The sequence below is a fragment of the Artemia franciscana genome, chromosome 11 (assembly GCF_032884065.1).
Source record: "Artemia franciscana chromosome 11, ASM3288406v1, whole genome shotgun sequence".
NCBI classification, from domain to species: Eukaryota; Metazoa; Arthropoda; class Branchiopoda; order Anostraca; family Artemiidae; genus Artemia; species Artemia franciscana.
In genome coordinates, this window is record NC_088873.1 from 37,500,645 (window position 1) to 37,524,395 (window position 23,751).

Consider the following 23,751-nt stretch of genomic DNA (forward strand, 5'->3'; position numbering starts at 1 on the left):
GCCCCTTGAAAAGTGATGAGCCTGATACTTTTTTTCGTATACATGGGGGATCAGTAGTGGGGGCAATAAAGGCCCCTCTACTACTGTTATTGCTGTTGCTGCTACAACTAAAGCTAATGGTATTAAGATGAAAATTTCAAGGAATGGTGAGAGGAAATCAAACTAAATCAAAACACACTATGTGTATGTAGGTTGACAAAGGGACCTTTCAGCAATGTCTTAGGAGCTTTTTGCACTGTTAAGATGAAACTTTCTGTCCATGTTGGGGGGATGTTGAAAAAAAGTTGGTAACTGCAAATTACTGCTACTACTGCTAAAAGTATTGCTTTTACTGGGGCCAACCACACTAAGAAGAAGCTTTCAGGGATAGAGGGTATACCAGCAATATATCAGGAACGGCTTGGAACAACAAATTGAAACTTTAAGGGTATCTTGAGGCCAACTTTAAGTTAAACAAGGCACACTATGCACATACTACTACTACTTCTACTGCTTCTACTACAATTACTACTGCTAGTAAGGCTAACAGTACCAAGGTGAAGCTTTCAGAGAATTTTTAAATGGAGCTTCCATTAAATCACACATAATATATATTATCGCCACCCAGAGGGAGAGGGGGCAGGGAGGCCGTGGCCTAGAAAATTTGGGACTATAAATAAATTATGAGAAAACCGAAGGAACGTGAGAAGAATAGGAAAAAACTATAGAAAAAATAGTGTAGGCCAACAGTTGGCTGTCTACCAATAGGTTTTTACCCTTTATAAGGACAATTAAAGTTCTAATTTGTGACTGAGTGACCCCTTTCCAGTTTTCCATAAAAATGCTTTTCTATATGAAACAGTTGAAGCAAAAAAAAAGAATCATATTCTTCATAGCAATGAATGGTAAGTAAATAGAGACCAGGGCTGCATCCAGGACTTTTTTTTCGGGGGGTGTTTTACATAAGAAATATTTTCAGAAGGTGTTTTTCACAATGATTTTTTTGTACATACAAAACACCTCAAAAATCTCGTAAGAATTTTGTATATATCGATTTTTGATACTTTTTTCCGAGTCAGACAGAATTTCTCATCTCCCAATTTAATTTCCGATGCCAGGAAATCGAGATCCCCCTCATTGAAAAATCCCCTTACCCCACGAAAAACTTCTCCCTGGAAAGATCCTCCCACTTAACCCTCCTCCTAGATCCCCCCGTTGACCACAATGTGATATCAACCAGCAAATCAAAATCAACCTTGTGTTGCTGTTGCCGGTACTTGATATGTTATTCTTTTGAGTTTGAAGCTAAGCCTCCCAAGATATTAGTACGAAAAGAGTTTGCATAATTTTAGAAAAAAGAAGGAAAACACCTTAAAAAGGGGACAATCTCGACAAAATATGCCGTCAAATTAATCATACATTTGTACTTATGTGTAAAAACCAATAGGTTTTTACCCTTTATAAGGACAGTTAAAGTTCTAATTTGTGACTGAGTGACGCCTTTCCAGTTTCCCATAAAAATACTTTTCTATATAAAACAGTTGAAGCAAAAAAAAGAATCATGATCTTCACAGCAATGAATGGTAAGTAAATAGAGACCAGGGCTGTATCCAGGATTTTTTTTCGGGGGTATTTTACATAAGAAGTATTTTCAGAAGTTGTTTTTCACAATGATTTTTTTTTGTACATACAAAACACCTCAAAAAACTCGTAAGAAATTTGTATACATCGATTTTTGATACTTTTTTCCGAGTCAGACAGAATTTCTTATATCCCAATTTAATTTCTGATGCCAGGAAATCGAGATCCCCCTCATTTAAAAATCCCCTTACCCCACGAAAAACTTCTCCCTGGAAAGATCCTCCCACTTAACCCTCCTCCTAGATCCCCCCGTTGACCACAATGTGATATCAACCAGCAAATCAAAATCAATCTTGTGTTGCTGTTGCCGGTACTTGATTTACAGTGTCACCCTTTTTATAAAACCTCATGAACGACACCTCACCAGTAGACTTCGTGACAGAAGAACCAGAACCCCTTGACAAGGAGTGATCCTGAAACTTCTTGTTCTCATACATGGGCGCCTGGAAGGGGGAAGTGGGGTTGGTATGCCAATCCCCTCCCCTGGAAATTTGAAACTATAAAGTAATTATGAGGAAACCAAAGGAAAGAGAGCAGAATTGCAAAAAATAACATGGAAGAAAGAGTGTTGATCGATGGGTGGCTACCTGCCAATAGGTTTTGACCCTTAATAAGGACAACTTGTTGTAATTTATGACTGAGTGACCCCTTTCCAGTTTTCCAGAAACATGTTTTCCATGCGATATGGTTGAAGTAAAAAAAAAAGAACCAAATTCTTCATAGCAATGATTGCTAAGTAAATAGTGATGTTTATCAGTAACAAAAGCAGAAGAATCTATGTTTTGATAACATTAAATCAAAGAATCGGCTTTTTGCAACGGTTCCAGATATGTTATTCTTTTGAGTTTGAAGCTAAGCCTCCCAAGATATTAGTACGTAAAAAGTTCGCATAATTGTAGATAAAAGAAGGAAAACACCTTAAAAAGGGGACAATCTCGACAAAATATGCCGTCAAATTTATCATGAATTTGTACTTTTGTGCTGATAGCTATGTACCCATGAGGTGATATCTGAAGCCACTATAACAAAAAATGTTCAATTTTGTATTTTCCCCAGAACGGATAAGTGCTTTGTGTTTGTATTATCATTTATTTATACATTTATTTTTAGCAGGAGTTATTGTACTTATCTAGTTGTTCACTTTGAAGAACTTTCAATATTTTATAGTTATGATGCACAAATCCGCCAAATATATAGTTTTTGGCATTCAAAATTAAATTGAATATATTAATATTACTCAGTAACATTCAACACTTACAGTTTTTCTCAATAGAGCTCTGCCCTAGAAATTTTATTTTATTTTGTTAATCTTAGTTTTAATTTTTTACTTTGAACAAACTACATTGAAAGCGCTTTACTTTTTATGATTACAGGATCTGAAGGCATTAAATGTTTTGGTGTTTGATAACCAAGCTAAAAAATATTAATATTGTTAAATAATGTCTGTCCAACACTTTGGCATTGCTCATTAGAACTAAATGCAAGAAGTTCTTATCTTATTTTTCTTAAACAGGTTATTGTTTTGTGCGTTTCTTGTACTTACTTTCCTTTTTTCATGTTGAAATTTGAATTAAAATTGAACAGTTTTTGGGCATCAAATCATGGGTAATTGTAGAAAAAGCCAAGACAGATAGTCCAATTGAATGAAAGGCAATTCTGGCGTAAATCCCCCGTATTAGGATTGTATAGAAATAATGTTAGTTCATTTGTTAATAAATAGATATGTCTATCTATTATCACTCCATGATTCATTCCTAGGGCAGTAGAACTAAGGTAGATATTTGTGCGTTTCTTGTAAGTACTTTCCTTTTTTCATTTTTACATAATTTTACTTTATTTGATATACTTTTTTATTACCTTTAAAAAAGTTGTTAAGATTTATGCCTCTGGGTCGTCCCTAAGGACACAGCTAGTGGACTTCTCAGCTATGTTGAACGAAATGGTTATCTTGAAATTTTGATCAGATGTCTTTGGAGAAGGGCAGTGGCTAGGGGCGTAATCTGCCTGAAATGATGTGTGACGTTTGATTTTAATTTTTAATGTGACAACAAAACAAAGGCTTTTTATAACTGATCTCGACAAGTATCAGTATCATGACCTAAAAAATAAACTTCGAAACTTTGAAGATTCTAAGTTTTGTTTTATCCCATCATATTACTTCAAATGTGTGGAATATTAAAAGCGGAGTACTGGATTTAGTTTCACGGGAGTTCAGTTAAACGGGGGCTGAGTTAAACTGAGTTAAACTCAGTTAAACTGAGTAATACGAACGCATATGACCTATTGGTCGAACGCGTCAAACCCCAAACAACAACAACAACGAACGGGGGCTCAGTTAAATGAAGTTGAGTTATACGGGGGTTCAGTTAAGTGGGTTCAGTTGCACGAGGGGTAAGTTTTAAGTATTTTTTCCTTTCAATGGTCTTCCCTGAACCATTTATCTTTTTTGTTTGGAATTACCTAGCCGACTGATCTCTCAGGGCTCAGGTAAATCAGTCACTCTTATCAGTCAAAACACTTGAGGTAGGACTACCCTAGGGATCTCCTCTAAGCCCTTCGCTTTTTCTGCTTATGATTTCTGAACTTAAACTTTCACGTTCAACAATATGGAAAAGGGAATATGCGGATTATGTCACTATTTAACTATGCGGACGCTCAATTGTATAATTGGAGACTAATCTACAAAATGCAATACTTGAACTAGAAGCTTTCTCAGAAACGATGTTCCTTACAATATCAGACACTAAAATGAAAGCAGCAATCTTCCATAACAAACGAAATGTCGGAACACCATAGCTTTACATGAGAGGTTCATTTATTCAGCTTGAAGCTAATCCTGTGTTCTTGGCATTAACTTTGGATCAACAGCTCACATGGAATGATTAAATAAAAGCTGTGAAGCGATCTAGCGTGAAAACAATATCAATCCTTTGAAAACTTACATCCTTCTCCTGGGTAAATTCTACTAAAGTTATGCTGGAGTTTTATGAGAAGTTTATCTGACCTAAAATTTATTATGGACTGATAGTATACATCGATTGTAGCAAATCGCCATAATAAAGTTAGACACCTTTCAAAATATATCTCTTAGGACTGCTTCAGGGCTTCGCCCCCACTCAGAGGGAGCTAAGTTCGTCAACTAGCTGTGTTTTCTTCGATATTTGAACCGAGCCAAATGCTATCAGTGAGTTATTTTACAAGGATTCAGGCATATGGCTCAGACCACCGATTATGTCCCTTAACACTCGGGAAAATTACTACTAAATCTTCAGTTAGAATTTGTGTATGGGATATTTTTACTTCCAAATGCCCAACCTAGAAAAATGACCATATATCTTTCACTTGCCTGCCATTTACTCCAGCGTGGAGTGTAATTCCTATTAATGAATGTCTCCGACTAAATTCAGAAGAGAAGCAAAATATCCCTCCAGCAATAACTCAAGCGTAATTCCAAAATTTTTTGCAAAATGACCATACATCTTCCACTTGTCTGCCGTTTTCTCCAGTGTGGAGGGTACCTCCTATTAATGAATGCCTCTAATTAAACTCAGAAAAGAAGCAAAATATCCCTCCAAAAAATTACAAAAATTACCGAAATTCCAAAAAAATAGAGTGACAAAGTTTCATGAGTTCCTGGAGATTTATACAAATAGCTCTATACAAGCAGTCAAAGTAGCTGCTGCTGCAGTCATCCCCCAGCTAAACCTCCACATTTTAAAACTACTCCCCGACGGTTCCTCCGTTCTCACGGCTGAAATAAATGTAATATACGAGTCTCTGAATGTAGTACACGGAAACCCTCCTCGCAGTAAAAAATCAGCTGTATTCTTAGACTGCCAATCATATTTACAAATTATCCAAAAAAATCCTTTTTCTCTGAGGAAGTTTCTGAGAGAGATGTCCATCGACTGCGATAAGTGATAATAGCCCTTGCCAAGGGTGGGGTGGGGGGCTGTAGAACTAGCTTTCCAACACGTCCCCAGCTACCATATAATACGCTTTAACGAGGAGACTGACCAACTGGCAAACGGAGCAATCCAGATGTCTTCTGGAGTCGGCCAAAGCTCTGTATCTATCACCCCTTAGGGATGCACTGAGACGTAGAAATTGTAAATTACTTTACTATGGACTGTTGAAGCTTATATTTAAAGACCACAAGGATAACTTGGCGTTTCCGAGGATTAGCAGCCAAGCAATGATTCTCAGGAGGGAAGAATAATTGTAGAATAAACACCTAAGCCCTCTCTGTCACCAATTCTCATCACTAGTCGAGAATATTCAGCATCTTGTGTCAAGAAATTGCGATTTCAGGAAGATATAAAGCTGTTACTAGAAGCAGACCTCCCAGCCTAGTAAAAGAAATAGATCTTCAAAAGGATGACTGACTTTTTCCGAACTCTCGATATTTTATAAAAGGTGTCCCGAGAATGGTAAGAAGAAGGGTTGACAAGCAGAAAAAGGAAAGGATCCTGTCACAAGAGCCGTAGGGGTACCTGCATAGTATTTACTTTTAATTTGCGGAAAAAAGGTAGCCGGACATTCCGCTTACCTTGTTTAACCTTTATGAAAAAGCCCAATTAGTCTTCTTTCCCCCTTGGAAGCATATTAGTTCAGCGCTATGGAGGGAAATCAACTAACTTTGAAGCCAGAAGGACACCAGACAATGGAGATCAAGCGCTTTCTAACGAAAAATAAGGGTATTGAGCTTAACCTTTTAGGGCATGTTAAAAAAAAGGTTGGAGTGCTGCCAGTTTCCCTCCCATACTCTTTTTTGCTGCAATCTCCCCAAAGAAATCTGATCAAAATTCATAAAGCTGAAAGATACTCAGCGTAGATGTTTATAACTCAACGTTCAGGAAAGGTCTGATAACAGAGCTTTTTTATGAAAGATCTTGACAAGCATCTATTTCATGACTTAAAAGGCCGCACGGGAGCCGCACAGCCGCACGGGAGTTAAATTAAACGGATGTTTAGTTAAATGAAGTTAAGTTGCATGGGGGTTTAGTTAAACGGGATTCAGTTGCGCGAGGGTCAGTTAAATAAAAATTCAGTTTTGGGCATCGAGGTTTTGGTGAGATGTCGTAATTAAAAAAGGTTTTCTAAGAAATAAGGGATTTAAATGTGTTATATCAGTTTCATGCTTTTTCATTAAGTCATTTCTTATGAATATTTTATGACATTTTTTGTTTTCATTATATTTGACGTTAATAGGCCGCTTTAAGATTTACAAAGCGTCTTTTAGTCAATAATGCAACTGCTACAAAAAATAACGCTAAGTTTTTGAGATTCCAAGATAGACACATTTAAGCTAAAAATCAAACATTTTTGAATGCTCAGATGACATCCACGATTCCGAATTGGCAACAATAAAAATTCCTCGCTGAAGAAATTGAAGAAAGCTCACTTTTGCAGGGAATTCAAAAAGTACTTTTTTTTTATCTCTCTTGATCGCATAAAAGTGCCGTGTTAGTTAATTTTGTAACTTACTGTATCATTAAAAACTAAATTTAAGATAATTTTACCAAGATTAACATTCAGTGTTTTGAATCCCAACAGGCCAAGTACAGACAGCATAGCTCATACACAGGTTTGTTTTTTGACCCCATAACCTGTGGGGGATTCAAACTTATTAAATCACTTCGAGATACTAATGAGCTTGAATACTCCCCACCCCCAATACTCTGTTGTACTTATTGTCACAGTCATATCCTACCATAGGCTATTATGACACTGTTTTTATGGTGAGGGGGCAACTTCTTAGCTTAGGGCTTCTGAGTTGTGCTTCAAAGTTAATTAAGGTATACAATTTGGACTATAAAAGAGCAATGTGTGATTAGACCTTGTTGAATGCTCTTCAAATGCTATAGGCCAATGCACTGTTGTAGTAATTGTGTTCCCTTCCCCCTCTCTATGCTGCTTGATATAGTTAAAGGCTGGTAATATTCTGGATTAATTGTCCATAACTAATTCAGGAAATAGTCTGCTTTAGCAGGATAAAACCTTCAGGAATTAGTTAGAATGTAACTCATGTCCTGGAATGATGTTCTCAAGTCTCCACCTCAACTCCATCTTGTTCTTAAGGTATAGAAAATCATATAGGAAAGCATATGACCTATTGGTCAGATGTATTAAACCCCAAACAACAATCATATAGTACACAAGACCATAGACCTATCTATTTTAACATTTGAAAAATTGAGGTAAATGTCAAGTTTAGCCTACAACTTTATTGGTAAAGTTCTAGTTAATTGACTTCTCGCTATCTCAGAAAGGGCTTAGGTTAGGAAAATGAAACTTTCAGGGATGAATCTACAGACTAAAGTAGGCCTATGTCCCAGGAAGGTATTTTGAAGCAACTATGGTAAAATTCTAGTTAGATAAGAGAGATAAGATAATATTTATTTTTCAAAGACTATCACAAGCTCTATAGAGCCAAATTTGCTTTATATGTCACTAAAAGCTAAGAAAAAAAAATTCAAAACAGTACATTAAGTCAAATGCTTAAAATTAAAAAGAAATTAAAAAAGCGAAATCATCAAAGATAAAAACTTAACAATTAAATTACAAAAACATTGCAGTAAATTAAAAAAATAAAAATGGCAATAGAGGAAAAGGGTAATTTGGCATGTACATAATCACAAATTATTATTAAGGTATTCCAGAATAAAGGGTATAAAACTTACAAAACCTCTCTGTAACAGCATGGATTGGAAAGTAAGTTGGGATTGCTAAGGAGGCTAATTGGGGGAGTTGGAGTCTAATGGGATTGTGAAAATCAGGGAGTAAGTCCTCAGTATGGGGATTGGAAATGACTGACTTAGCAAAAAACAGGCAAATTTTTTTCCCTCCTTTCTTTTAAGGTGGTAATGCATGCAGCTTTAAGTAGGAAGGAGTACAGAATTTTGCCTTCTTTGTAAATGATTCTGAGCAAATGCTTTTGGACCAACTTGATTTTGTCAGTAAGTTCATTTGAAAGTTGCAAATGCCAGACCAGACATGCATATACCAATAACAGCCTGATAAAGGATAAGTAAACACAGAGGGAAATGTATCTTAGGACAATTAAATTTGTTTAGCAGCTTAAATATGGATAGTGAAACATCTGCTTGTTTAACAATGTTGGAAACATGTGTCTCCCACTTAAGATCATTAGAAATTGTGGCACCAAGAAGCTTAACATGTTTCACTAGCATTTCACCCTGGGATTTGGTTGCAAAAAGCAGGAGTATGTTTCAAGAAGTTGATTGTCATTATTTGTGATTTAGTCATATTTAGATTCCTAGATTCATCTGAACATTGGGTTAGGATTTCAATGGGGTCACTTTTAATATTCCTATTACATACTTCAAGGATTGACAAGTCATCCACATATTTCCATCTTTGGGGATATTCCTTGCCAATTTCATTAATCATGACAAGAAATAATAGTGGTCCCAATAAGGTTCCTTGAGGTATTCCACAGTACATAGGTAGGGGGTTAGAGAAGGTATTTTTGTATTTTACAACTTGTGATCTGTTTGAAAGGAACAATATAACAATATTCACTAAAAGTGGGTCAATTTCAAAGTTATCATGTAATAAACAAATTAGGATATTGTGGTCAACTAAGTCAAACACTTTTTGGAAATTGACTAAAACTAGGTTTAGCCAAACATTTGGTTTCTCTAGTTCACTTAGGATAGTGTGAATCAAGTGTACAAGGTAATGGGTGGTGGAGGTTTTGAAGTTTTAGTTAATTGACTTCTTGCTATCTTGGAAAGGGTTTAGGTTAGGAAAATGAAACTTTCTGGGATGGGTCTACAGGCTAAAGTATGCTTTGGAAGGTATTTTAAAGTACCCACCTCCACTCCTTCTCCCTCTAGAGTGCCCTGAAATTTGCCTACATGACAGGTCTATACCTATTGAAATTTTGACAAAACAACATTTTACCTTAATTTTTAGTTACTAGTTGCTTTTTCTCTGCCTTTTGTCCTGAAAATGCAATTCCTGTTATTTGAGCAGAATTTTGAGCCATATCAATGTTTTTTTTTCAAATTTAGGAAATGTATTTGCATATCTTTAAAACCTTATAAAATAGAATTGAGCAAAGTTATGAAGCTGAAAACAATTTTATTGTACTTCAATTAAGCAGAAGATCTTTTTTGCAAGGTTTCACTTTCATAGCACATAGGTCGTCAAAGGTCAGGGTCCTCCAGAGAGAGAAGGAGTGGAGGTAGTTGCTTGAAAATACCTTCATGGGACATACTTTAGTCTGTAGATTCATCTTTGAAAATTTCGTTTTTCCTAACCTAAACCCTTTCTGAGAAAGCAAGAAGTCAATTAACTAGAATTTTTCCACAACTACCTCCACTCCTCCCTCAGGAGGGCCCTGATCTTCAATAAGCAATTCCAGTTTTAAGCATTTTACAGTGTTAGTATTTAAAGGTTGATTTTCTCTGCAATAAACTTTGCCATTACATAAAAATAATGCTGGATTTGTTGAGAACTGTGAATTCAAGCTGTTGTATACTTCACTTTTTAATCCCTAGCAATGACAAAGACAAAAGCTATGCTTTAATGTGTTTACTTCAAAGCAAGTGCTAAATTAATGGTTGATTTCTAGTTATTTATTTACTAAGTACCTAGGAACTTAACCACTAGTATCCTAAAACTATAATTCAAAAAACAATAGCGTTAGTATAGAATCATTTACAAAACTTACAGAGTTTGACTTTTATTTTAATGTTTAATAGCATAATCGTGTAAGATCAGGGTCTTAACCTCTGCTGTTTATAAAAGTTTTGCTAGTTCAGATGTAATACCTTAATTTGTACCTTGGACCAATATTAAGGTCCATATAGGATCTGTTTTTTGTGCCAACAATGACAATATAATGGAACATCATTGTTTTAAGGGCCCAGTGACAGGCTTGAAGAGAGATTTGCTGGAGTGATGCAATTTAAGCCCACTTGGTAACAGTTACCAAAAGGTAGATATAATCCATAAGAACTGTTCTCTAGTGGTTCAGAGTTCACACTACCACACAAAAGCAACTTTAGATAGTGTGCAAGATGGCTGTGATGGATAAGAGGCATCAACCTCCTAGCAACATGCTTATGAAACACTTGCATCAGCAATCAGCAGGTGGCTAAGAAGGAAAAAAAGTCCTGCATGTATTTCCATGGCTTGTTGCTCTATTCTTAGTCAAGTCCTGCATGTATTTCCATGGCTTGTTGCTCTATTCTTAGTCAAGTCTAGACTTGAAGGATGCTGTTGTGGGTGAAATCACCATTTTATTTTTGAAGGCTGTTCTAGTTATTAATGACATGTTCAGCAAAATAGTTTGCTGTAAACATCTCTTCACAGTATGCTTAGAAAGTTTTGCAAATGGCCTCTTGTATGATGCTGACTTGCATGTTTCCTGAAGAGAGTATTGTTTTGTTGGCTACTATATTTGTAGGTCATCATCATCTCTCTGCACTGGGGTCTGAAGATGAGTGTTGAGAGTTGTAGGTGCTCCAGCCTCCTATTGAATGGTTTATTTTGCAGACTATTTATGCACTTTATGGCATACCTTTGAACATCTTTGACCAGGCCTGTCAAAATCCAGAACAGGCCTGTCAACAGCCCTATACAGTCTCAGGAATTCAGACTGAGAACAACTGATGGTTTACATGTTCTAGTCTGCAGGTACTGTCTTTTATTCAGGGGACTTATGAAATATTTGATATAGTGGTGTACTGATTTCATTTGCCAATTCCTTCAGCAGCCTTAGGTGAATTTTGTCTAGGTGAATGTCCACCAGCTTCAGTGATGATGGTTAGTCCTCTCTGAGTGGTCCATGGTTTACTGAGCTGCTCCATACGCACTGGTGACTTCAACGCCTCCACACTGGTAGATGTTGTGCAATAATATAGGGCTGTTGTCATGAGGGAATTTGACAGGCTGACAGCTCTATTTGAAAATAATTTGTTCCTTGGTCTGGTATTTGCTTGTTTCTGGAAGAGCTTATGAGGGTGACCATTCCCTTTGAGTTCAGTTGGAAAATGTCAGAAATGGTATCCTCAGCATCTAGACTCTTGTATGCTGTTATCACATCACCTTGTTTGCATCTATATATTAGAGATGATATTTTTTGACCTTGTAGAGATGGGACATCACAGAAGCCTTTAATACTTTTTATTGCCCTCCTCTGAACTCATTCCATTGCTGCTTGGTCAGTCTTGTTGATTGGGCATGCAACACATTCCAAATTCTAGTCTTGGTCAAACTATACTCTTCTACTGCTTAGTAATAAAATTTGGAGATCTGCTAGTTTTATTAATTAAGCCAAGTGTTTGATTAGCCTTTGCAGTAGTTGCTTATGCATGAATACGAAAATTCAACTAGTCATAACCAGGACACCAAGATCTCTCTGCATGGCTGCTGGAAATAGCTTTGCAATACCCATCACTACAAATACTATGGTACTGAGTCTGTTAGTTTTTCTTCCCCAGGTGGAGAGTCTTGTATTTTGCTGCATTGAATTCAAGCTTCCAGATATTAGTCCAGTGAGTGAATGCATCAAGGTCCAGTTGTGTTGACTCAATATTTTCTGCTATTTTTGCACAACCAACAAGTTTTAAGCCATCAGCATAGAGGCTTACTTTGCTTTTAAGAATTTTTGGTACATCATTCATATATATATCTGTTTCTTATTTGTTAGGAGCTGCTTCACCCACTCTACTATATCCTCATTCACCCAATAGCCTGGTGCTTAATTTGAAGTCTTTTATGGCAGACTTTGTTAAATGCCAATAAACTAATATAATGTCAGCAGGGAACCCCTGGTTGAGAAGGTTGGTGGCATAATTTTAAGTATCTATCAGGTTTGTTTCAACCAACTGACCAGACTTCAAGCCAAGTTGACATGATGAGGATAGTTTATTGGTTTTAAGTGTTTCAAGATTGGAGTGTTAACAATTCTTTCTAGAAGCTTCTCCACTGCAGAGGTGATGCTAATTGCCCTGTAATTACTTGTGTCCTCTTTGCTACCACCCTTGTGTATGGGGGTTATATTTGCTGTGTGCCAATCTTCTGGGATGCACTTTTCATCAAGAGACTTCTGAAAAAGTAGAGCTTGTGGGCCCAACAGTTCAACATGCAATTCTTTTAGAAGCCTTGGGTGTTCACCATCAGGTTCCACTCATTTATGAGTGGAACCTGGTGAGTGCTGCTAAACAAATTTAATTGTCCTAAGATACATTCCCTCTGTGTTTACTTATCCTTTATCAGGCCATTATTGGAATATGCATATCCAGTCTGGCATTTGCAACTTTCAAATGAACTTAGTGACAAAATCGAGTCGGTCCAAAAGCGTTTGCTCAGAATCATTTACAAAGAAGGTAAAATTCCATACTCCTTCCTCCTTAAAGCTGCACGCATTACCACCTTAAAAGAAAGGAGGGAAAAAATTTTCCTGCTTTATCAGTCATTTCCAATCCCCATACTGAGGACTTACTCCCTGATTTTCACAATCCCATTAGACTCCCAACTCCCCTGGTCAGCCTCCATAGCAATCCCAACTTACTCTCCAATCCATGCTGTTACAGAAAGGTTTTGTAAAAGTTTTATACCCTTTATTCTGGAACACCTTAATAATAATTTGTGATTATGTACTTGCCAAATTCCTCTTTTCCTCTATTGCCGTTTTTATTCTTTTTTGATTTACTGCAATGTTTTTGTAATTTAATTGTTAAGTTTACTGATTTGCCCTTTATCTTTGATGATTTTGCTTTTTTAATTCCTTTTAATTTTAAGTGTTTGACTTAATGTACTGTTTTGAATTTTTTTTTTTTTTCTTAGCTTTTACTGACATATAAAGGAAATTCGGCTCTATAGAGCTTGTGATAGTCTTTTGAAAATAAAAATTATCTTATCATTTATAGGTGTTCAACTTTTTAAGGCATGTCTATATCAACCCTATTAACAGCTATTGAGGGCATAGGAATTATGATGGTATAGGTAGTGGGTTGAAAGAGGGGAATTATCAGGCAGAGTAAATGCAGACGTAATCAGCCTATTTACAGGACTAGCAATTTGTTCTGAGTTGTCTACTATACAGTCATTGACTTTTAGTTATGTAACTGAGTATCTACCAGGTTTATGGGCTGAGGCATAATTCCAAAGGTGATTTTGGATTTGACTTGCTTGCTGCAGCTATAGCCTCCTCATGCTGTTCAAATAGGTTTCTGACTTGATTTCATGCATTGGTATATTTTGTGTAGTTATTCTTATTATGTATGTTCTGCTTACATAGTCTCCAAAACTTTTCTTTTATTTCTTGCTCTCCTTATTTCTTTAGTCATAAATGGCAGAGATTTTGGTTTTTAAGCCCATCTTAATTTAGTATTTTTCTCTGAGACATCTAGCAGTATTTTTTTTTTATATATATATTCCATGATTTGTCAACATCATTCTCAGTGATAAAGGACCAATCACATCCTGCTAACTCTTGCCTTATTAGACAGTAATTTCTTTACACATGTTTTGTAAAAACTGATTTTTCAGAGTACAGTCTAAGGAAGCATTGTATAGCAGCATGATCACTTGCACCAAAGGGCAGTAGTGGAGCTACATTTAATAATGCTTCATGATTGCTTACTATTACAAGGTCCAATAATGATGGTGGCTGGCCCTCCTGGTACCTAGATGGAAAATTTACAGCTTAGTAAAGTGAATTGTTTGCTTGGCACTCAAGAAATGATTCAACTGATTTCTGTCTAGAGTAACTGCAGCCATCTGTCCATTGAATGGAAGGTAGGTTAAAATCTTCAACTATGAGAAGGTTCCCTGTCAGTTCAATGTTTCTATCAATTGATTTTACAACTTCATAGAGGGGCTTCTCTAAATTAGGGGAACTTGGACTTCTATAAGTTGTATAATATGAATTGGTTCACCTGGTTGGTTTATTGATATCCACACTTTTTCTAAATAAGGCTCAGCATCAATATCAATATTTCCAACCTGGAAAGTTTCTGGGATGTATAGGACAGTTTCCCTTCCTTCCTGCTTTGATAGATTGCTAAAAATGTTGTATCCTGGTATCTGTTGTCCTGTCAGAGGAATAGCAGTCCTTTTGGGTTCCACTTCACAGAAGGTGTAAATGTCTGAAGTACCTAATGGAGCAACACACTTAATTTCTTGAAACTCAGAAGTTGGACAGTCCACATTGCTGAAAATAATGCTAAGGCAACTAATGTTCTCACGGCTTTTACTATCAGAGGGGGTTGTTGGTCTTTTAGAACTTGGTGACTCTATGGTTTGTTCAGGTTTAGCACTGTAAAACTGTTGTCCAGCTCTCTGCTAGCAAAAGTATCATTTACATTTAATAGTGCACTAGAAGAGAAACTATGTACAAGTTTTAACTGCCCAACTTGGAGGGGCAGGAGGTAGAATTTTTTTATACTATTTTGCCACCCCAAATCACAATATCTGTTTCACCATTTGCTGAGCTGAGGTTGGACCTCTTCATACAAATTTGTTCTTTTGGTCCTTTCTGCTTTGGGTATGTCATTTCTGAACTGAATTCTACCAGTTCCTCTTGTTTCAAATGACTTCTCAATAATTTGCTTCTTTGTTCCAAGGTTTAAGACAGAGAAATGATTGGTGAGTTTGACTTATTGGAATCTAGTGCCCTAACTGCTTTGTAAAACATTTTATCTATTGCTCTTTCAGTTTCAAGGTGATATGGGGCAGATGGGCTTCTGTGCACATGACCTACTCTAGTCACAACTGTATTTTGATTATCATGAAGGTAAAACCATATTGCCTCAACATAATCTGAATCATAGGGAACACTAAACTGTTAGGTCCTGTAGCATGCCTTAAAATGCAAAGCCTGCATCCTGGCAAATTCAGATTTGAGATAAAAAAATAACTGGGGAATTGGGAATCATCCAACTTATTTTGCTAGACTTTGGACTGACTTCAGCGAGTACAACCAGATCATATTTTTGAGGAAGCAGCTGATTTCAGCTCATTTTGATTGTTAGGAAGCTGTTTACCATTAGCAATAAGAGCAGAATAAGCTGTACTTACTCTTTTTTATTCTTTCTTACTCTGGTGGTTTGTCTGGCAGTTGGGTTCATCTACATTGTCCTTTAGTGAGGCAAATGGTGGCATTTCAATTGTTGAGCTCACTGTTCAAAAACTTTCTTATTGAATTTTAAATTGAGTTAAATCTGCATTAGCTTTAATTGAAAGTTTTTTAAGAGATGCAACACTAATATTTATGCTATTTACACAATCTGAGATTTGGGGCTCTACGCCTACATTGGGGTCTACACTGTCAACAGCCATTTTTGTAACAACCTTTAAACCATATATAATTAGGTTTTGTTCACCAGCTGTTGTTCGTTCCTTAAACAGTTAAACAAACTGTTCATATCTTTTGGAGTCCTGCTTTGAGCAGTCATGGCAGAACTGGATATTCTTTTTTCTATCAAATGATTCTTTCACGTTTTGTTTCTTGAGCTGGAAGGAAGACACTGTAAATAGATGTGACGGGAGAGTGTTTAGTGATTTGCTTGTTACACCCTGCTCATTTAGATTTTGGACAGTACTAATGCAGACTACAAGCATCATTGTTTGATGTTTCAATGCTATAAGCAACAATATTGTTCTTTTTTAATTCGCAATCCTTTTTGGCATGAATAATTTGATACACATCTATCTCAAGCAACTGCTACAGATTCATTCTCAAAGCACACACATCTTTCTATACAATTTGCTTTCGTCAGCACTGCACTAAGTTGATAGGGCTGCCTCTACTCTGTTTACATTGTCCCTTATAGCATGAAGTTCTGCTCTAAGCATGCTTTCAGATTGCACAATTGTATTTCCCAGGCTTGCTTGCAAGCTGGACATAGCTTGGAAATTCACCTTTGTCATGTCCTGAATGGTGGCTGCAGGCTGGACAGAAGCTGGAAGTACAGGTGCAAATACCTTGCATTGAGGACAAGTCCACTTGAAGCCAATTGTATCTTCCATCTTATTTAGGAGAATACCCTTATTATTGTCTATACTTAGGCACTGCAACACATCCAGTTGTCTCAATCAGCACAATTCGACAAGTATATATTGATATGCTTCCTGTGAGGTCTACAGAACTTCACCTTTAACTGGTTGAGTTTTTTTTTGTGATAAGGTTCTGGCACATTTGATCTTACAGGACCAGTTAAATCAACAGGAAGTAGATGAATGTAACAGGAAGCTAATATAGGCCCCAGGAACGTAGCTAATGTACTAAATAAGCAGTTCATCTCAGTATTTGCACCTGCAGATAATACTCCACTTTCAGAGTCCCCACGGTATTAAATTTCAAAAGTATACCACCTATTAATGTTACAGAGTAGATGTAGAAACTTGACTAAAGAAGAAAAACCCTAATAAATCAGCAGGACCTGATGGAGTACTCCCTGGCTTTTAAAGGAGGTTATTACAGCATTATCTATTCTCTTTCTTTATTATCCCAAAAAGCCCTAAATACAAAATCTACAAGGTTGAAAGGATGTTTACATTACATTGTGTAAATGCTCATTAAGGAAGCAAGAGAGATGATGTATGTAACTATCTACCAATCAGTTACATTTCAGGAGTGAGGAAACTCCATGAAGGCATAGTAAACTCAACCATTGAAGAACATCCAAGTGTGAACAAGCTAATATCACCTAGCCAATGGTTTCTGTCCTAGTTTCTCAACTGACATAAACCTCTTTGATACTGATGAGCACGTCGTAAAACCTATTGATATGGGATCTCCCATTGAGATTATATTAATACGTTTAGTAAAAGCATTTGATAAAATATGCCACATGAGACTATTGTAAAGTCCATGCATTTGACCTCCAGAATTAGCGTTATACATTGGTTGATGCAATTTTTTACTAACTGGAAGCAAGTGATAAAAGTATTAGGGGATGGTGGATTGATTTTTCTCTCTGAGGTGGCAGATGTAGAAAGCTGATTTCCCCAAGGTATTGTGTTAGGCCCTACTTTATTTAATATTTATGTAAATGATGCATCATCATTCATAAAAATTTCATAAAAAAATTCATCATTCATAAAAAGATTTGCTGGTGCATGAATGATTCTAAAATAATTGGTCCAATTGGTGACCCCCCCCCCAAACCACCAAAGACCTCCAAACAGATCTCAATGCACTCTTAATGTGGGCAACTTGAATTTAATGTCCAGATAGTAACCTTATACCCTTTGAGCAAATAACCCCCAGAGCCAATATTGATCCAATGATGGTAACAAACAGCTGCTCACAACCAGTCACTCCAAAAAAGATCTTGGTTGGTGATGAGCTCAAGTTTGATTTACACACATAGTCTGTTGTAGCCACAGCCAACCAAATAATTGGAATACTTAAGAGAATGTTCTACAGTAGATGCCCATTAGTGATTTCTAAGCTCTTAAAGCACTTGATCCAACATGGATCAGAATTGAGGTTGTCCTTGCTTCACCAGTTGACAAGCAAGATCAATCAGTTCCAGATTCAGTACAGCAATAAGCAACAAAATACATAAGGGATTTCAAAACTTGACATATTTTACCTGGCTCCAAATGCCAAAAATACCAGTGAATGTAGTCATGGAATTGTATTAGTAGCATGTAAATTGGTATGCAACCAATTTATCATCCCAAACGTATTCCAGTGTACCCCCTGAAATTAGCAAAAACATGCTAATACTAGGCTGCAAAACAAGTTTTTTATGCTTAAATTATAAGTATATGCAGCCATTCAAAACAGGTGTATGTCAGCATTATATTATGAAAGGTTTAGTTTTGCTCAGTGTTGGAATGACTATAAATGCCAAAATACTGCATTTTTCTAAGGTCTGTTTTTAGCCAGAAATATCAAGATTTTATTTATTAATTTTACCATACTTTTCGAAAATTGTCTGGAGAGCAAAAGCATATTTTCTTTATTATTTGCAAGTATATGGATATGTCCACTAATCAACCTCGTATGACCTTGTAATTACCTCGTAATTAACCTCGTATGACTAATTAACCTTGTATGACTAAAATATTTGTGTTTCATTTTAGAACCATGTCAATCAGACCTCTGAATAAACCCAAGATCATCAAGAAAAGAACTAAACAGTTCATCCGCCACCAAAGTGACAGATATGCTAAACTCAAGAGGAACTGGCGAAAACCCAAAGGTATTGACAACAGAGTTCGAAGGAGGTTCAAGGGCCAATATTTGATGCCAAATGTTGGTTATGGCAGTGCCAAGAAAACCAAGCATATGCTTCCAAATGGTTTCAGGAAAGTTCTTGTCAATAATATGAAGGTAAAACTCATATATTGCTTTCTTTGAAGTAGTGATGCCTCCCCTCCGAAACAAAATTTTAGGCCTCCTTGACTTGAAAAAATAACATTTTTTGTAATGGAAAAGTGTATTCTATTAGTTTTATTCTATTATTTTTGTTAATTTAGTTTGTGTTTTGTCATTCAATGTGTTTGGAAGTTTCAGTGTTTAATCTGCCACATCCACTATTTCTTTTTTGTATGGTCTTTGTAAATTATTATGCTTCAATTTTGGCATCTAAATGTCTCATAGATTCTGAACTTTCCACTTGCTTATCCTTCAGGGGATTTGATACCATAAAGAATCAACTGATATCATACATTTAAAAATTCTTTTTAGTTTTTGTGGCCAAACTATTTAGACCTGATTGTGTGATCTTGCCAAAACTTTCGGAGCTTGGCTAAGCCATCCAACAGAAAACTAGTAGCCAACATCTACTTTCTTAAACCTTTTTGAAAAACTTTTTAACATCTCTATGGAACAGATTTGTTTTTAATTCAGGAAAGGGTAGTCCATATAAATGTTCTGGGATATACCCTCAATAGAAATGTTCCACCAGTTTGATTTCCAGAAAATTTCACCAGAAATTTCACCAGTTTGACAGCTCTGCAAATATCCTATGGTGCAACCCACTTTGATTGAAATCTTTGCGCACAACTTCATTATCTTTTTAAATATCATAGTCAAACCATAAATTCTCTATAGATTTCAATGATAACTAGCCCCTGGGAGAATTTTCTAAAGCACCCTTTGTCTTTGAGACAGTCAGTCAATGTTGAGGCTCACAAAATGATGTTTAAGATATCAAATTCGCTCAAATTACCGATTACATTGGAAGTAATGGTTGTAATTATTTAGTTTTTTTACTATTCTTTAGTTTACTCTTTTTCCCTACCCCTCCAAATATTTCTTTTTTAATCAAAGGTATGAACTAAAAAAGTCTAATTTTTCTCTTATTTTGATTTCTTTTTCTAATACCAAAGTTCGTCGCCCATCTTGCATACAATTGTATCTGCCATAAACGAATAACAGATTTATCATCTGTGTGCAAGCCGAAAAACCAGTCAAAGTTGCTCCGAATCTACAGTTAACTGGTCCTTGTCATCTATTTGCTTTTTTTCGCGGTCATCAGGTTTTATAGTTTCAAAATGGAAAAATCGGACAGACGGACCAGAGAGCTAGATATCAGTAGGTAGTTAACTGAAAATGCGCTCCGCGTTCAAATTTTTAGAAAATTTTACAAGTTTGAGTAAAAGAATTCATAACATTCAAAATATTTCCAGAATTTTGAAGTATATATATCAAAAGTATTCTTTAGAACCGAAAAATTTATTTCCCCCTTAATCCTCAGAATTATGATTTAGGATTCTGAAAATGTTTAAATGAGTTTAAACTGCATTTGTGGTTTATTCAAAGTAAAGTAATACGAATTTTTGCAGATACAATAATATGCAAGATGAATTATGTATTCTCACTATATTGTTTTTCTATTTTCACCATATTGTTTAAGGGTGTAAGTATTTTTCACACAAATATCACTTTACTTTCTATTCATAAAATTGACTCTTAACATGGCTCTTGTTTTCTTGATATTTTGTACTGATGTACTGTCTTGAATTTTATTTAATTTTTTAAAGCTGTTTTCGCGTTGTCTGCAATTGTTTTTTTTTTTTTTTTTTTTTTTTTTTTTTTTTTACTGCATTGTGTTTTTAGCCTGGTTTTGGTTCAGCTATTTACGAGTCCTTTATGATTTATTTAAATAAAAAAAAAAAAACGATTTTTTTTAACTGAAAGCAAGGAGCGACATTAAAACTTAAAACGAACAGAAATTATTCCGTATATGGAAGGGGCTGTCCACGCCTCAACGCCCGGCTCTCTACGGTAGTGTTTTATTGTTTTAAAAATTAGAGTTGTGAGAAAGGGTCAGACTTTAGCGTAAAGAGTAGGGCATTGAGGAGGGGACAGGCCCTCATATACATAAAAAATTTTGTTCATTTTAATTTTTAATGTTAGTGCTTAATTTCAGTTGAAAAAAAATGTTTTTTCTATTTAATTTCATCATGTTTTTAAATAAATGCAGGTTTTGATTTTGGCTCACCACACATGAATAATTAAAACAAAATTTGCAAATTAGTTTTACTTTTTGGCTAAATGACTTTCTCAAAGTTTCGATCGGCCGATTTTGAGAAAAAAGGGATGGGGGAGGACCCCTAGTTGCCCTCGAATGTTTTGGTTATTTGAAAAGCCCATTAGAACTCTTAATTTTTTTTAAGAAGGTTTTTTATTGGTAAGAAATATTCGTAACTTACAAATTAACTTACTTAAATAAAATTCTACGTATGTATATTTTATTACGTACATAAGAGGGTTCGCCTCCTCGTCAATACCTCGCTCTTTACACAAGTTCGAATTTTGTTCCAACTCTTTAAGAATGACCCCTGAATCACAAAGGCCGTTTAATTAGAATAGATAGCTCTTTCGAAATTACTAAGAACACTTTAGCATAAAGAGTGAGGTATTGAGGAGAGGACGAACCCCCTCATATACATAGTAATTTCTTTTCGCTTCAAGTTTTAATGTTACTCCTTACTTTCAGTTGAAAAAAAACTTCTTTTTTATATATTTAATTTCTCATTGCTGTTTAAATAATGCTGGAGAATCCAGCGCCCCCTTCATGGAAATTCTCTCCCCCCGTGATGAATTCCTCCGTGGAAAGATCCTCCCACGTAACCCCCTCCCACCACCATAAAAATCTCCGCTGAAAACGTTTGTATACTTTCCAATAACCAATACTATATGTAAACAATGGGCAAAGTTCATAACTTGCACTCCTTCCCCTGGGGACTGTGGGGAATCAAGTCGTCCTCAAAGACATAGTTATTAGATTTTTTGACTATGCTGAACAAAACGGCTAGCTTGAAATTTCGATCCGATGACTTTGGGAAGAAATGAGCGTGGGAGGGGGCCTAGTTGCCCTCCAATTTTTTGGTCACTTAAAAAGGGCACTAGAACATTTAATTTCCGGTGGAATGAGCCCTCTCACAACATTCTAGGACCACTGGATTGATACGATCACCCCTGAAAAAACAACAACAAGTAAACACGCATCCATGATCTTTTCTGGACAAAAATACAAAATTCCACGTTTTTGCTGATATGAGCTTGAAACTTCTACAGTTGGGTTTCTCTGATACACTGAATCTGATGGTTTGATTTTCATTAAGATTCTATGACTCAGGGGATGTTTCCCGATTTTTTCGAAAACTATGCAAATTTTCTCCGGCTCGTGACTTTTAGTGGGTAAAAGTAAATTTGATGAAACTTGCATATTTAAAATCATCATAAAAATCTTATTTATTTGATATATATATTGGTATCAATATTCTGTTTTTAGAGTTTTGGTTAATATTGAGCCGCCTCGCTCCTTACTACAATAAATTGATATTTTAGCAATGTTTGAATTCAAAATTAATGAATTTGACAATGAAGAGTTGGTTGATGAAGAACAGTCAGTCATGCATCTAAATGTGTGACTGACTATTATCTTTGCGGTTGTATGTCCAAAATGTTTATGTTTGGTGTGAACATTTTTTACGTCAGCCTAGTGTAAAAAAGAAACTTGTTGAATTGTGAACGTAACCACTTTGCATCGGAAATCGTATAAGAAGGGAAAAGCCGCTTAACTTTCTGATGAAACAGGGGGAATTTTAAGTTAGAATCAGAATTTTTTCAGAAGTGCAAAAAAAACAACTTAGCGTTAAAAGAGTATAAAAGAACTTGAATAGAGAGCCATACGAAATAATTTCTGTTTGTTTAAGTTTTAATGTAGCTCCTTGCTTTCAGTAGAACTTTTTATTATTATTATTTAATAATGACTTAGACACATAGTATAAGCTATAAACCCTGGAAATCATTGAGTCTAAAGTTGATTTTGTTTATGGATTTTTGGTTAGCTACGAAACAGATTTCTCTCACATTACAATATGAGGAACATCTTTAGGTGCGACATCTTATTCCTCTATAGCCCAATTTGTATGTTTTAGATATACATTGTGCTGTTCAATATTTGTTTTAATATTGTTTTTTATTAACTAGGAATTGGAAGTTTTGATGATGCAGAATGGGAAATTCGCCGCTGAAATCGCTCACACTGTCTCGGCCAAAAAGAGAGTTGGCTTGATTGAAAGAGCCAAGCAGCTAGCAATCAAGGTCACAAATCCAAATGCTCGAGTGAGGTCAAGTGAAAATGAGTAAACTTTTGTTTGGTCTTGGAAAACGATTAAAAACGTTCTCCCCGTTATTTATTGTCTTCTTTTTTCTATTATTCCTTATTTATTTAAGTGATGGCTTACAGTTGATTGCTGTTGGAAGTAATTTTATCGCCTGGCAAAATCGCTTCCTGCACAGTCATAATTTCCAAAAAGATATTTTATGATGGATCGTCGTTTTTACATCCTGGTACAAAGAGGATTTGATAAGACTTCGAGAGTCAGGTAGAATGTTATTTTATAGTCCTACATTTTACCTGATGGCTCTTGCGGGGAACGATTAAAGACGTTTTCCTCACTATTTATTGTCTTCTTTTTTCTGTTATTCCCTTTTTTGCCTGACAAAATTGCTTCTGGCAGTAATAATTTCTAAAAATATATTTTATGATGACTCATCGTTTTTACATCCCGGAACATAGAGGATTTGATAAGACTACGAGAGCCATCAGGTAGAATGTTATTCTATAGTTTTACATTTTACCTGATGGCTCTTGCAGGGAACAATTAAAAACGTTCTCC

At 35.8% G+C, this 23,751-nt stretch overlaps 1 protein-coding gene across 2 annotated transcripts; it reads left to right on the plus strand.

Annotated features, from left to right (window-relative positions):
- The first annotated feature begins 6,917 nt into the window (after positions 1-6,917).
- Positions 6,918-23,264, plus strand: LOC136033163 (large ribosomal subunit protein eL32-like). 2 transcript variants are annotated; one of them, XM_065713830.1, is made up of 3 exons: positions 6,918-7,044; positions 18,697-18,946; positions 23,060-23,264. In XM_065713830.1, exons 2-3 carry the CDS (start codon positions 18,701-18,703, stop codon positions 23,216-23,218), a joined length of 405 nt encoding a protein of 134 aa, XP_065569902.1. In that variant the 5' UTR covers positions 6,918-7,044; positions 18,697-18,700; the 3' UTR covers positions 23,219-23,264. The 2 variants fall into 2 exon arrangements, with proteins under 2 accessions (XP_065569902.1, XP_065569903.1); XM_065713831.1 differs by having other exon boundaries at positions 7,013-7,207.
- Positions 23,265-23,751: the final 487 nt, after the last annotated feature.

Coding starts and splice junctions, on each gene's coding strand:
- LOC136033163 (XM_065713830.1), top strand. CDS start 18,701: ATGTCAATCAGACCTCTGAATAAACCCAAGATCATCAAGAAAAGAACT. Junction 18,947..23,059: donor TTCTTGTCAATAATATGAAG/GTAAAACTCATA, acceptor TTTATTAACTAG/GAATTGGAAGTTTTGATGAT.